At 38.3% G+C, this 13,606-nt stretch overlaps 1 protein-coding gene across 1 annotated transcript in view; it reads left to right on the top strand.

The window, feature by feature from the left end:
- Positions 1-2,171: 2,171 nt before the first annotated feature.
- NYAP2 (neuronal tyrosine-phosphorylated phosphoinositide-3-kinase adaptor 2) overlaps positions 2,172-13,606 on the top strand; it is a 271,643-nt gene continuing 260,208 nt past the window's right edge. Inside the window, exons 1-3 of the mRNA XM_007669866.3 lie at positions 2,172-2,649; positions 3,237-3,479; positions 11,509-11,747. Of these exons, the coding sequence (XP_007668056.2) occupies positions 11,542-11,747 (206 nt within the window). The 5' untranslated portion in view covers positions 2,172-2,649; positions 3,237-3,479; positions 11,509-11,541. The remainder of the gene's footprint in view (positions 2,650-3,236; positions 3,480-11,508; positions 11,748-13,606) is intronic.

A 13,606-nucleotide genomic window follows, 5' to 3' on the forward strand; every position in this document is an offset into this window, starting at 1 on the left:
CCTCTTCTGAGGAGGAAATATGAAGAGGAACCATTTTACCACCTACATTCTTTCATTTATATTTGCCCTGAACACAGGCAGGAGAACTACCTTTAAGAACATAAGAAACACTAACTGGATCAGACTGATAATTCATCCCCACAGGCAGTCCATCTCTGTCAGAGGCAACAGGTTTTATTTGTAGGAACAATGTGATATTGTCTCTTCTGGACATCTATCCTCACTGTTAGGTAAGGACCACGTAACATCCCTAATGTTTCACCAACACCCTCCCTGCAATCCCTAACTTTTCTTTACTTGCCTTATTTTGAACCTTCTCCTGCTCATTACGTCTTAATATAAATTGACCAAAACTATGCAGTTTTTCAGGGGAATACACGCATTGGTTTTAGAAAGTGGTAAAAATATTACTTTTTACAGTTTTCTCCCATAACATCAATTCATAGAAGTTGTGTTGGAGACAGGCGATGGGAAGAGAAACCAAGTGGGTGAGGAACATGTGTCTATATACCAGAAGCAACATGGCATAGTGGATAGAGGAGGCCTGGGAGTCAGAAGGTCAAAGGTTCTAATCCCAGTTCTACCATGCTTCTGCTGTGTGACTTTGGACAAGTCACTTCACTTCTCTGTGCTTCAGTTACCTCACCTATAAAATGGGGATTAAGACTGTGAGCCCCAAATGGGACAAGGAACTTTGTCAAACAAGGTTTCCTCGGATGCAGCCCAGAGCTTAGTACCTGGCACATAGTAAGTGCTTGATGAATATCATTGATATACCATCAATATTATACCTCATTCATGCATTTCTTCCCACTGTTTAGCACACAGTAAGCACTTAATAGAAATTATTACTAATCAATCGATTAATCAGTGATATTTATTGGGTGCAGAGCACTGGTATTAAACATTTTTTATTATTATTACCAACCTCATTTCCTCTTTTGCTGCCATAAGATGCAACTAAATTAGGAAGTACAATACAGAAGAGTGTAGCCACTCTCCCTGCCTCGGGGAGCTTACAGTCTACAAGAGAAGCTTATAAATTATAAAAACATAGCCTGGATTCTAGTTCATTTGAAAGTGAATTTAGAGAAATTTTAACTATACTACTACTAGTCGAAAACTGGAATTTACATGTGAATGGCAAGGAGCATGAGGTTCTTAGTATCATTTAATTTGTATAGTGAATGGGGGGTGGGGGGGAGAAGATAGGGGTCTCATTTGTTTTATGATGGCATGGGAATAAGTCAAAGCATGACATTATGTGTCAGTCAATCCTGAAATGAGGTGAAAGACAGTGGCAAAGATGCCCTTCCATTCAGAATCCACCCTAAGACAGGCCCTTTCCTCAGTAGATGAGTCCAGGGAGTCAACTCTGATGTCCAGGTTTTATACAGTACATCTGATATTTTTCTCCTCCTGAATTCAGTATGGGTACAAGAAAAATAACGTAATAAAAGCGTGGCCTGATAATGCCTTAAAAATAGAGTTCAGCTTAAGCTGTCTCCACTTCTAACAAAAAAGTCAATTAAAATTACAGCCAATACCCAGCATGCATTATATAGGAAAAGTTAACTACACGTAAAGAGGTTAAAGTAGGTACTATTAACTAAAACACTGCTGTAAAAACCTCTTTTAACAATGTGCAGAGGGGATTCTGGGCTATAGAGATTCAGTAAGGATTCAACCATTACGGTTAAACTTGTTTGGTCAAATTTTAATCTCTTCCTCCACAAGGAAAGGCACTCCGGTTGACAAGTGTATACTCATGACAACATGGTAAAAAGGAAGTGAGAGAACTGAAGGGGCAAAATGGGAAAGAGGAAGGGATTTTATTTAGAGTGAGAAGCATTATTTGGGCCACTTTAGCTAAGTTAGACTCTGGTCAATCTTTGCAGAAAAAAAAAAAGACGCATAATAAGGTGATCCTTATTTAAAAATTGGTGTATATGCATTATTCATATTCTTTCAAAGTGAGATAGTTTTGTTCTCTTGCCCATGGGTAGCAGGTGGCATGAGCTTGTTTTGATGAGGTTACGAAGCTCCTCCCCTTTCTCCCCCAGCAGCAGCCTAATCTGCATCAGCAGTAATTGTGTACATCGCACTGCTCTACAGCTTGGGTGAATGCAAAAAAAAAAAAAAAAATCCATCAAGAAGAAGTATTAAACGGAGCCTAGATGTTCCATTTTCTGTAACTGCTCCTTTCCACGAGCCAGAACGCGTGGCAAAGGTTAACATGCACGTTCACCGTGGATGAACGCATTTCTCTCGGTGTTTAGCATCCTTATAACCTCCAGAGTCTGAGGTGGGCGAACAGTTATTCGTGAAGCCTTTTTCCTCAATTCCACTGGATCATTTGTTGATCAGACCTCAGTGCAGTCGAGATAAAAGGGAGAAAGTCTGCTGCCTATAGAGGGGTGGTTTTTTTTTTTTCTTATTTTAATGAGGATGTGAACCCCAGGGAGCTGAAATGTGAAGTAGAACGCTGCTGTTTTCCAGGCTTGTCATTTCTTCCGTCGCTTCCCTTCCCTTTCCGATGGGCCCAGTGAGACTGAACTATCCAAGGTCCTAAAATGCTGGCAGCTTTGCCGCCGACTGCAGATGGATGGCAGGAGGAGAGAAGAAACCGAGTACTGCTGATTTCCGAAGGTAGGCTTGCTCTTTGTTTCAGAATCCCTGATTAATCAACAGCAGCATCAACCGACGAAGGCAGCTGGAGAGAAGGGAGGGGAGGGGAGAGAGGGACAGCGCAAGAGCAAGCCAGGGAGGGAGAGGAGAGGAGAGCACACACGAGCGAGAGAGAAGGAGCACGACGGTTGTCACCAGAGAGGGTCCAGAGACGATGCTACTAGCTCAACCGCTTCCCACCTTCTGCATCTAAGTGGCAGGGAGAGAGAACACATTTTTTTTTCCCCCCGCTGGAAGAAGCCATTTGGAGAGGATTTTTGCGATTCCTTGTTTTCGTTTCTTTTGGCCTCGGCAAAATACATTCAAATGAGGCACCTTCGCAAGCCTGGAATGGTTCTATCTGATGGGGCTACAGCCTTCTGTGTTGTAAAGTGGGTAAAAATCCCCCAGTTCTCCTTGGCTGGACCTCCGAGCAGGATGCTTGCTGTTGGTACCCACCCATTAGCTATGCCCTCCTTTCTTTGAGTGTCGATTTAAAGAAACAAGCACCTGTCTACTCTTGCCACTGAATTTTACAGGCAAACTTTAAAGGCCATTTTATTTTGTAGGAAGAAGATCAAACACCCACCGATTTCTAGAGATGCAGCATCTGACAACGTGGATACTCTTGCCATCGAGATATAATGCACTTTAATTGAAGAAAAACTGAGCCGAACCGCAAGTCCGCCCGTTTCTTATGGTGCTGGAATACTCCCGCAGACTGCACTGAGATAAACCACAGGAAAGGGCTTTGGCAGACAAAAGTCACCTTTGATTATTGCACTTAGCGGTCCCTGGGGACTTAAATTTTGGTATGTATCTCATTTTTCAAATTCTTTAAGCATGCTAATTGAAGCCAGTGCTAATTAGATCGAGTAATCTACTTAGAAAAGGGAATTGGCTTTCACCAGGTCTACTTAATACTTAAGTTTTCACGTCTTTTAGGAAAGGGCAGAATCAAATCATTGTCATTTCATGCTGTAAGATATTATTTATTTTTAACCCACATCCACTACCTGGTGCTCCGGGCCGTGTGTCTACTGTACTTTCATTTGAAAAAAAATTAGTGTTAAATTATTAAAAAAAACCCCAATTTTAAGTAATTTTGAAATGCTACTTGAATATCTGAGCTAGATACATGTTGTTTCACACTATAAATATTTTAAAAGGCTCTTTCAACATTTATGACAGAGAGATCCCCATTTCAGCATTTTTTAAAAAATACTCTGTGAATACAAACTTAAATCTGCCTCCTACTCTTGGGTTTAGATACACTTTTCCCTTATATACTTTTACATTTTTATTCATTATCAAGAAGATGGTCTAATTATCATCATATGTGTTCTTCCCGAATGCAAACAGATGATTCACCACACTTTGGAACACCATATAATACAGGAAGACCACATAAATGTCTTCTAAGTCTATCTTGGCCGAACTCTTCTGCTACTGCAAAAGAGTCTAAAACCCTTTAAAATTTAAAGACTGAGTTAGACCATTTTGGGGAGGAAAATGTCACACAGCGTAGAATGTTAATCTGAAGGTTTTCTTCGTTTTCTTCAGAATTCCTAAAATTCTAATTAAACTGTCCTCTGTGAATTCAGAGTAAGAACTTAATAAAATGAGCCCTATTTCATTTATAAATGTTAGTAATACTCAGAAGCTTTGAGAACATTGTAACTGCATTTTTACCCTCATTTGGAGGACTTAATAAACCAGTTTCTAAATTTCATCTCTTGTTGTCTGAATTGTCCTGAGTAGCAGGTCTATGGTAACAGAGCCAAAGTAGCACCTCCTTGTCATTTTTCACAGTTCTAAATTTTCTAGATCCTCTTCTGAATTCTGAAATATTGAAAAGTGAACATTATTGTGAACGGCATATGAAAGTTTAAGCTACTCTTCTGAAGAATTTGGATGCCAAATTTGCATTTGGGGAAAAAATGAGAATAGGTGCCAGGCTGCAATTCAGCAAAAGGACAGTATACAATCTAGATTTTCTGACCAAACCTGGATTAAATGTCCTGGAACTGGGGAAAGATATTCAGAAATTTCCCAGCTGGAATGATAACTTTCTCCTGGGGAATAGAGAGTTAGTAAAAAAAATGGTTTTTAAGCTTACATGTGAGAGGTATCAGTGATCACCAAGAAAGATGATAAGCCATGTATTTTAAAAAATAAGCCATAGCCTCCCATTCCAATTAAATTCTTATTGTTGCTTCAGTCAGCATTTCTTTAAGCTGGCTAAAGCTTCTTACTTAGCCAGTACTGCCTTGCAAGCCATTTAGCATTTTGTATGAGGAACAATGTTTCTGGAAATATTACTGTTTTCTTAGCACCATCACCTAGCAACACCACTGCACCCATAAGGCCCAAGTGAAATGGGAGAACAACGAGGTGCACAGTAATGAACCCACAAGTGTAGCTCTTGACTCATGACCGTAGCTACACCTTCTATGCTCTCTGCCATTCTTAAGGTTACCACAGAGTGTGTGTGTGGGGCGGGGGGGGGGGGGGGGGGGAAGAAGGGAAGAAGAGGAGGGCGGGGTATGGAGGGGGGCTGGGAGCCATCCCTTCAGTTTAAGAAAAGGGCAGGCAGTACCTTTGTCATTATTTCAGTGAGTTCCTTTAATTTCTACCTTCACATTTTCAGTTCTCACAGAACAGCTGTATTATGACAGCACTCAGCACTGTGAAATCACATGAAGTTTCCTGGGGTCTAAGGACACACCCAGAGGAATTACATTTCTGATTTTGACATGTTACGGGTAACATGTGCTCGACACCACTCCGAGATCTACTTTTCATGTTTGTTTTGGGTGTGTGTGTTTAGAAATGCAATATATTCTGCTGCACTGTTGGGTGGCTCTTTCTTTCACCTTTACTGTAGGTTCTCTCATCTTTCTAAGTATAAGTGATGGTCTGATCAAACCTCATTTAATCACAGTGTGAGTCTGAATAGGTCTTAACACAATGCACCATTTTTTACCTGTTTCCCAAACCCTGTTCAAATGGTATGTTTCTTTCTCTCTCTCTCTCTCTCTCTCTCTCTCTCTCTCTCACACACACACACACACACACACACACTCTTTCATTTAGTTGCAAGAATTATTTTGGGCCAATTTAGCCACTGATAGGACTTCCCTGAAATGGAACAAGATTCTCTGACTGAGAAATACAAAACGACAGATTCTAGTAACTTCTTTGCTTGCATCCTGGCCACTGAGATTTTGAAAGCTCAGGGACATATGAAGGGTGGGAACTGAAACATTTACCTTCCTGCAACAGAAAAAGGATAATTTTCTGATGATCATCACAAAGGATTATACTCATGAAAAAGATTAATGGGTTTTCTGAAAATGATCAAAAGTATTTTTCTTTTAGCATTTATATATAATGTATTTACTTTGTGAATTTGAAAGTCCAGGAATATTCCATTAGTTTAAAACTTAACACCGTGGTACCTTGGCCGACATCTAAGAAAATAGTTGAGAGGTGAATGCTTATAAGGGGAAATTTTAAAGCTAAAATGGGCTTTTCTGAGCTTCTCACAATCCAGGAGATGGTGGGGCAAAATGTAAAGTGATCGAAATTCTCCTCCAGATGACAATTAGTTCCAACTCTGTTGCCCAGTATTAATGACTTATACCAAGATGTTGTGGAGGAAGTAAGTCCTTCAAACTCCTCCTTGGTAGAACAGAAGGAGAGTGGGTTCCTTCTTAGAAGCCAGGGACTTGGGGAAAGGTAGGAGATGAAGTGGTGGGAGAGGCAGGGGAAACATGGAAACACTGAAAAACAGAATAGATTTAGAGTCTGTGTGGGTTTGGATTTCACTCAGCTATTTCAGACAATGATGAATAGTATTTCTCCATTTGGCAAATGATCCATAAGTCTAAGAACTTCTCCCAGAATGTATATCTGAGCTCATGGCTGCAGCTGGGGAACAAGGGGAAGGGGCATTTTACAAGAAGGAAAACACTATTGAAGTTGAAGTTAAGGAAGGGGGATTTGGTTTTTCTGGAAGGAAAAAAAAAAAACCCTGACAACCATCCCTTGTGAAAATTGGTCCTAATATTCCTTTGACAGATTTACTCATCCTCTCAAACTCCTCAGTTCAAACCCATGCAAATGATCCCAGGTTCTACAGAGTTGCTCAATTCTTTATCCAGTCTTTGTGATATGGGCTACTTTCTGGAGCCTTAAGGCCAGACAATAGCCATTTCATTTCTATATAGTAAACAAGGGATTTCACAATTTTGGCTTCAACTTGACTCTCAAAAGATGACAAAAAACACCCAGAGTTTTCCAACAAAAATCTTGCAGTGGATCCATACTTTGATTCTTCAGATACAAAATGCATTTGAGAGAGAAGACAAAGAAAACTTGCATTTTTGTGTCTATGGGCTATGATTGGCCCTACATGTGAATATAATTTACCCAGCAAGACCTTCTATGCAGTGTTCTACATGAATGTATGCCAGGTTTGAGTTGGGAAAAAAAATTCAACTAGTTGGCAACACTACCTCCTATATAATGAGTGTAAGCTATGATTTCATGGACGATAAATAACTTTGAAGCTTAGTTAGGTAAAGTCCCTTCTCGACACCCTGATTGCATTCTAAAATTAATCTAATTAAAAATTAGATGCGATGCCTTTTATGTGCCCTGTAAATAAGAATTCCAGGTAGTGGCCCAAGATGATACGACAAAGTAGCTACTCTAGTTCTAGGTGTTGGGTGTAGGAACAGCGCATTCATTTTCTGAGCAAGAGGATTTCAAATACAGAAGTGGTGCGGTGGGATTAATTTCTATTCCCCACCTTAAATAAAACTGTTAGTCAACTGCACCTGGAGCTAAACCTTTCATTCATCTTTGAGGGATCTGAATAATTCAAGGGTTTGATAAAGGAAATATTCAAAAAGAAGAGCTCTAGTGAGAAGGAAAGGAACAGAGTATCTCTAGATACAGGTGGGTGAATACAAAAACTAAGGTCAGAGGAATCCATGGCAATTAATTGCACCATATGGATTGAAAGATAATTCAGATATCTCACATTAAGGGCAGGGTCTGACAGATGCCATTGACATATGCATGCACGGATCATGGAAAGCTTAAATCATTCTTCAAACCACCTCAGAGGACCTGAGATTTTTCAGACATGTTTCACTAAAAAATATGCCATAATCACACATTACAAGGAAGCCCATGAGGAGGAAAAATGGCCCCCAAAGCTTCTTTTTTTGGTGCCATTCAACCTCAGAATATAACCACCCACCTTCCATAAAAGCTCCCAAATGGAAAACTCCATGATAAAGATGCTGTTTCAGAGGAATTGGGTAGCAGCTAGGGTCAAGGTCACCATCAATGTGAACTTGTCTATGGAGTAGATTTATCTATTTTTAAATAAGGAAAAAAAAAGTACATGAATGGTTGGCCCTCAGAACCTTGCTTGCCAAAAAACCTTGTTTGCCAAAAATCAGGAGAAAATTTGTAGTTCTTTATAAAATAGAGGGGAACATAATCTTAACATTTATCCACTGCCAAAACACATGTGTTTTTGGGTAAATGAGAGAAGTATTGTCTTTTTTTAGTACCATGAGGGAGATTTATTTAGTAGGAAATTATTATAATTGATATTACCAGTGTTGTTATAAACATGGATTTTAAAAGAGCCTGCTTTATAACCACATTTGAATATGCATACTAAGTCCACATAAGTGTAACTATTTGGGGCCAGATGCCTATTCTAAGAGCATGGCTACACCTTTTTCATGATTTGTCTGCATAGAAAATATCTTTTGACCCCAGAATGCATTTTAATATACTAATTTCCAACTGAAGATGGTAAAATGCTTTGGTAGCTTGGATAGTACAACTTTATCCCCACCATGGTTGGGGACGAAATGCATTCTTTTGGATATCTGTGTCCAGACTGACCAACTTGTATCTACTCCAGCACTGAAGACAGTGCTGGAAATAGTAAGCACATAGTAACAATATCTATGGCAGCACAAATTCTTCAAATAAGTTCACATATATTTTATGGTGCTTCTCCTTTGGGGACCTAATTCCTGAGAAAGGGGCAGATTTTCCTGTTTTCTGTTTTTTGAGAGTGTAAAGGATAAGGACCTTCAAACTTTTGCCTCTGAGCATTCTCAGACATATTGATTCAGAAGGGGCAGGGGTTGCCAACAAGCGAATCATCCATCTATTCATTGTGATAAGTAGAATACAAGACCCATTAGATTGACAAGCTATTGGGTCAGGTAGCCTTTTATTAGTCAATATCTTATGCCCACAAACAACTCAAGCTTCATAGTAAAATGAGGAAAAAAGCCCATTATACCTTAAATGATTGGGAAATATTTATATGTCAGAAAGAACTGTCAGTTTACACTGCAGGGAACACCCTGTTTTGCATAGGTACAGTGAAAGTAATAATGATATAAAGTGTTGCTGTTCTTTTAGGACCTTAAAACTCTATATGCTAAAATTATTTGCATCAGAGAAATAATGGTAACATCTCTGATCTGCACAGAGAAAGTTTCTTGGAATTTTTTTTTCCAAAAATAAGTTATTTTGCACTTCAAATTTATATAACTATGTTTCGGTTTTCATTGCTAATGTCATTTTTTTTGTTATTGAAATGTAATTTAAATAGATTGGGCAGTTGAGATTAACAGTCCCATCTAGGCCCAGTGCTCCGCCCCTCGTCAGCTGTATGACTTTGGGCAAGTCACTTAACTTCCCTGTGCCTCAGTTATCTCATTTGTAAAATGGGGATTAAGAGTGGGAGCCCCAAATGGGACAACCTGATAACCTTGTATCTACCCCAGCTCTTAGAACAGTGACAGTGCTTGGCACATAATGAGTGCTGAAAAAATACCATTCATTATTAATCCTTTTTTCTAATTATAGTCAGAACAACAATATTCTCTTTCAAATACATTGTTTTAAAACTAAAGAAAAAAATAGGAAAATATGATTTTTAAAATGCAACTTATCCTAGATTTATTTGGATATATCAAGGTAAAAAAAATACACATATCTGACATACTCATATAGGTGACATTTAATGGAAAACTTCTAGACCTGGCCAAAGTGAAAGCAGATTCTATACCTGAAACTGCTCTAATAGCATAATCTACTCCCCAAACTGACAGTCAAAAATTTTCTGTTGATGACCACTGGTGAACTGGAAAATGTTCTTTCCAATGGAAGTTGGTTTCGAGATTACGGATAATGATTGCACTAGGAAACAAATAGAATGGAAATGATTTTTTAATGCAAAAATGAAGTGCTGGCCTTTTAAATATGTATATCACCTTGAAACATAAGTTCAGAAAATCTTTCTGCTCTTAACAATTTTACAAGGTCATAACATTTCCCTTAGAAATGTTCTATAGTAATGATGGATCTGACAAAAGTCAGTTGTCTGGAAAAGTGTAACACAAGGGATATTAGTTTCAGTTTTTGACTCATTAAATGACCAGAACATTAAACTCAGCCTAAAATCATTCATTCATTCAACTGTAGGTACTGAGAGCTTACTGTGTGCAGAGCACTGTACGAAGCACATGGGAGAGTACACTGTTAACAGTGAGCTATGTAGTTAGTAAATGTAATATGGCTTTGTCTGTCCATCCATTAGAGAACAGATTGTGTATATTAAGACTGCCTAATTTTTAGTCCTCCCTCATCCCCTCTAGACTTTAAGCTCATTGTAGGCAGGGAACATGTATGATAATTCTGTTGTACTCTCTCAAGTGGCTAGTATAGTGCTCTGTACAGTGTAAATGGTCAATAAGTACCATTGATTGGATTGCTTTTCCACCCTCAAATATGCACACTTAAAAGGTAAATGCGAGAGCCAGAACCCCTACTGCAATTTTAGCTAGCCTAGAGTGTGACCTTGTTCATATTCACTTAACTTCTGTGACCCAGTTTCTCTTATGTGAGGATGGAAATGTGTAGTATTCTACTATTAACATTAAAATATCTGGTAAGAAAGATGAGGTCACTGGTAAATATTTTTGAGATCCTTGGATGAAAGATACAAGTAGAAAATGTTGGTATACAATATACATCCATGATAAATATTTTTGAGATCCTTGGATGAAAGATACAAGTAGAAAATGTTGGTATGCAATATACATCCATGATATTACTACTTTGGAACAATAATTTAATGGTTGTAGACAACAATTTGTGGCATTTTTGTGGAAATTTGAACTTCCAAGTGATGTGTTGCTAAAATAATCCCTGTCTGTTAGTGAAGCATTATTATCTGAGTCTTCACTATAAAATCAATATTGTTTAGTAACAATCCAACAGCCTGGCCCTATCAGCCAATGAATGTTATTTACTGAGCACCTGCTGTGCTCAATAGTAGTATAGAGCACTACTCAATAAAGTATTTAGTGCTTGGGTGAACACAATAGAGAAAGTAGCCATGATCCCAACCCTCAAGGAGCTGATTCACTCTAAATATCTGACTTCTAACTTTTTAGAGATATAAGACTGGAAAGTATATCTCAATTATTGTTAGAATTGCCTCCAAAATCATGGGTTTATCTTCTGAACCTATATTGCATTTTGTTGGAGTTATTTTGGGTGTTTGCTGCTTTTGACCTTGCACACCAACTATACTGTAATTTCCACAGATAGATTGCTATCCCAAGCTTAGATTAACCTCATCAAATACCTTCTATTTCCAATGTATTTATGTTGGATATTGCTCCAATTATAGTTACCTTGGGAACTAAGCATTAGAATGGAAAGATAAGTGCCAGAATAATCAGTAAGTTCATTTCCATTGACAAAAGTATGTTTTTGAACCTGCAGAAAGTGCTGCTTCCATTTTACATTTCCTGAAAGATGATGAGTTCTAATCAGGAGGACAACACTTTGGACTCTTTTCTCCAGTATATTGAAGATATGGGAATGAAGGCCTATGATGGCTTGGTTATTCAGAATGCATCAGACATTGCTCGAGAGAATGATCGCTTGAGAAATGAAACCAACCTGGCTTACTTGAAGGAGAAGAATGAAAAGCGCCGTAAGCAAGAAGAAGCAATAAAACGGTAAACATAAATCACATATTGTTGTGTCACTGAGATGCAAAAGAGCTTTGCTTTCAAGGGATTGTCTGCAATCTTATTTTGCCAAATGGAGGATTGTCAGAAGATTTTGTAGCTAATAGGCACCGGTTAAACTGTCCACTGGCAACTCATATGCTTAGGGTGACCATTTATTTTTACTGTAACCAGGGCATTGGGATAACCTCTGGAAATTTCATAGTCAATGTATAGGAATAAATAAGCCAGCATTTTGGGACCCCCGTACGTTAAGTCCTAGAATTCGGCAAAATCTCAACTGATTGAGAACCAAGCACGATCCAACTTGGATGTCCCAAGTCCTAATATTTAAAGTGCCTCAAGAGCAGGATTGCTGTAATTTCAAGACAATCTTGATTCTCTGATATTTATAATGTTTATAAAATTAATCAGAGAAGCCTTGATTTCAGGAATTATTCCAAGACTGTCCTAGCTAAATTAACACAGGTTCAGCCCGTTTATGGTAGATTTAACAGGGAGTTCTTTCCACTGAAGAGGTTTGTTCAAATGGAGGTTAGCAAAGGACGGGATGAGAATTCCTTTATCTTGGAATCAAAATGAATTATTGAGTATCTTTTTGTTGATGATTCAAATAGAATTAGTTGTGACAGAAAAAATAGCTTAATTTTGAAAAAGTTTGTCTTCAAAAATTCTTATATATTACTCATATTAACCTGTGTCCCTCCCAAACTTGCCTTATTTCTGCAAATTTTTATTCATGTTAATAGGAAGTGTGTACCCCACTGAGAGGAGAGATTCATGGTGTGAACCTTCTGTATAGTAATGTACTGGTACCGAATCACTTCACTGGCACCAAATGTTCCCGATATAGTCAAATACAACCACTTGCTGGGCTGCTCATTCTATCAAGTCTGACCCAGTAAATGCCAGATTTCAACCTTGCAGGAAAGATGAACTAGGTAGTCATTTATAGGAGTTACTGGTGTGGTAGGATGAAAGGGTAAATATTTTCTGCATTTGTCATTTGATTTTAACTTTTAAAAATAGTATTGTGGTGGGCCAATTGTTTGCTAGTGATGGAATCATAGGACAACCATCTGGAGTGTTGGATAGTCAGACATAAGTAGTAGTCTAAAGTTTCTGTTACACAATTTGCAAATTTTGGGTTGAAGAGCTCAACTGTTGCATGGTCTCATTTCAAATAAATACAATTTCATTCTTCGAGAAGGTAACTGGTGTAACTGGACCACCACAGATTACAGAACATTCATCAGTTCTCATTAATTGAGAGCAGTTTCCTTGTGGATTTGTCATTCTGAGTATCTAACCCTCTGGCAGATTTGAATATCTGATTTCTAAGTTTTGATTGGCTTGTTTTTATGGTGAAGACATGAATCTGGGAATGAAACAACTCTTGCTATATGATAAATGAAATTTTCCAGAGTGTCCCTAAAGGGTAGATGGTACTCAGGCTAAACGGTTTCCTTCAATTCAGACAGGTGAGCAGTTTACTTCCAAAATAGCATTTACTCATTACAGGATAAGGCTCAGTATCAGAAGTCTGGTCCAAAGAAAGAATGAAATGGTGACCTGCATGCCTATAGGAAATTATTCTGTTGAAATACTGTTTTCAAGTACAATTTTTTGTGAAGAAAAGTGTAAAATGTTAGTATAATTGTACATCTGCATCAATGGATGGAAAGTATGTGGTCTGCATTATGCTATTTTCTCCCCCTGGCTAAATGTCCACTGTCATCAAAGTAGAGTACCAGAGGAGGGTACTTTGCTCATTCCAGATAGCTTCCTTAGGCTTTTATTCAAAAATAACCTGCATTTCCACCTTTCTTTAGATTGAAGACACTAAA

The sequence above is a fragment of the Ornithorhynchus anatinus genome, chromosome 7 (assembly GCF_004115215.2).
Source record: "Ornithorhynchus anatinus isolate Pmale09 chromosome 7, mOrnAna1.pri.v4, whole genome shotgun sequence".
Taxonomy (NCBI): Eukaryota; Metazoa; Chordata; class Mammalia; order Monotremata; family Ornithorhynchidae; genus Ornithorhynchus; species Ornithorhynchus anatinus.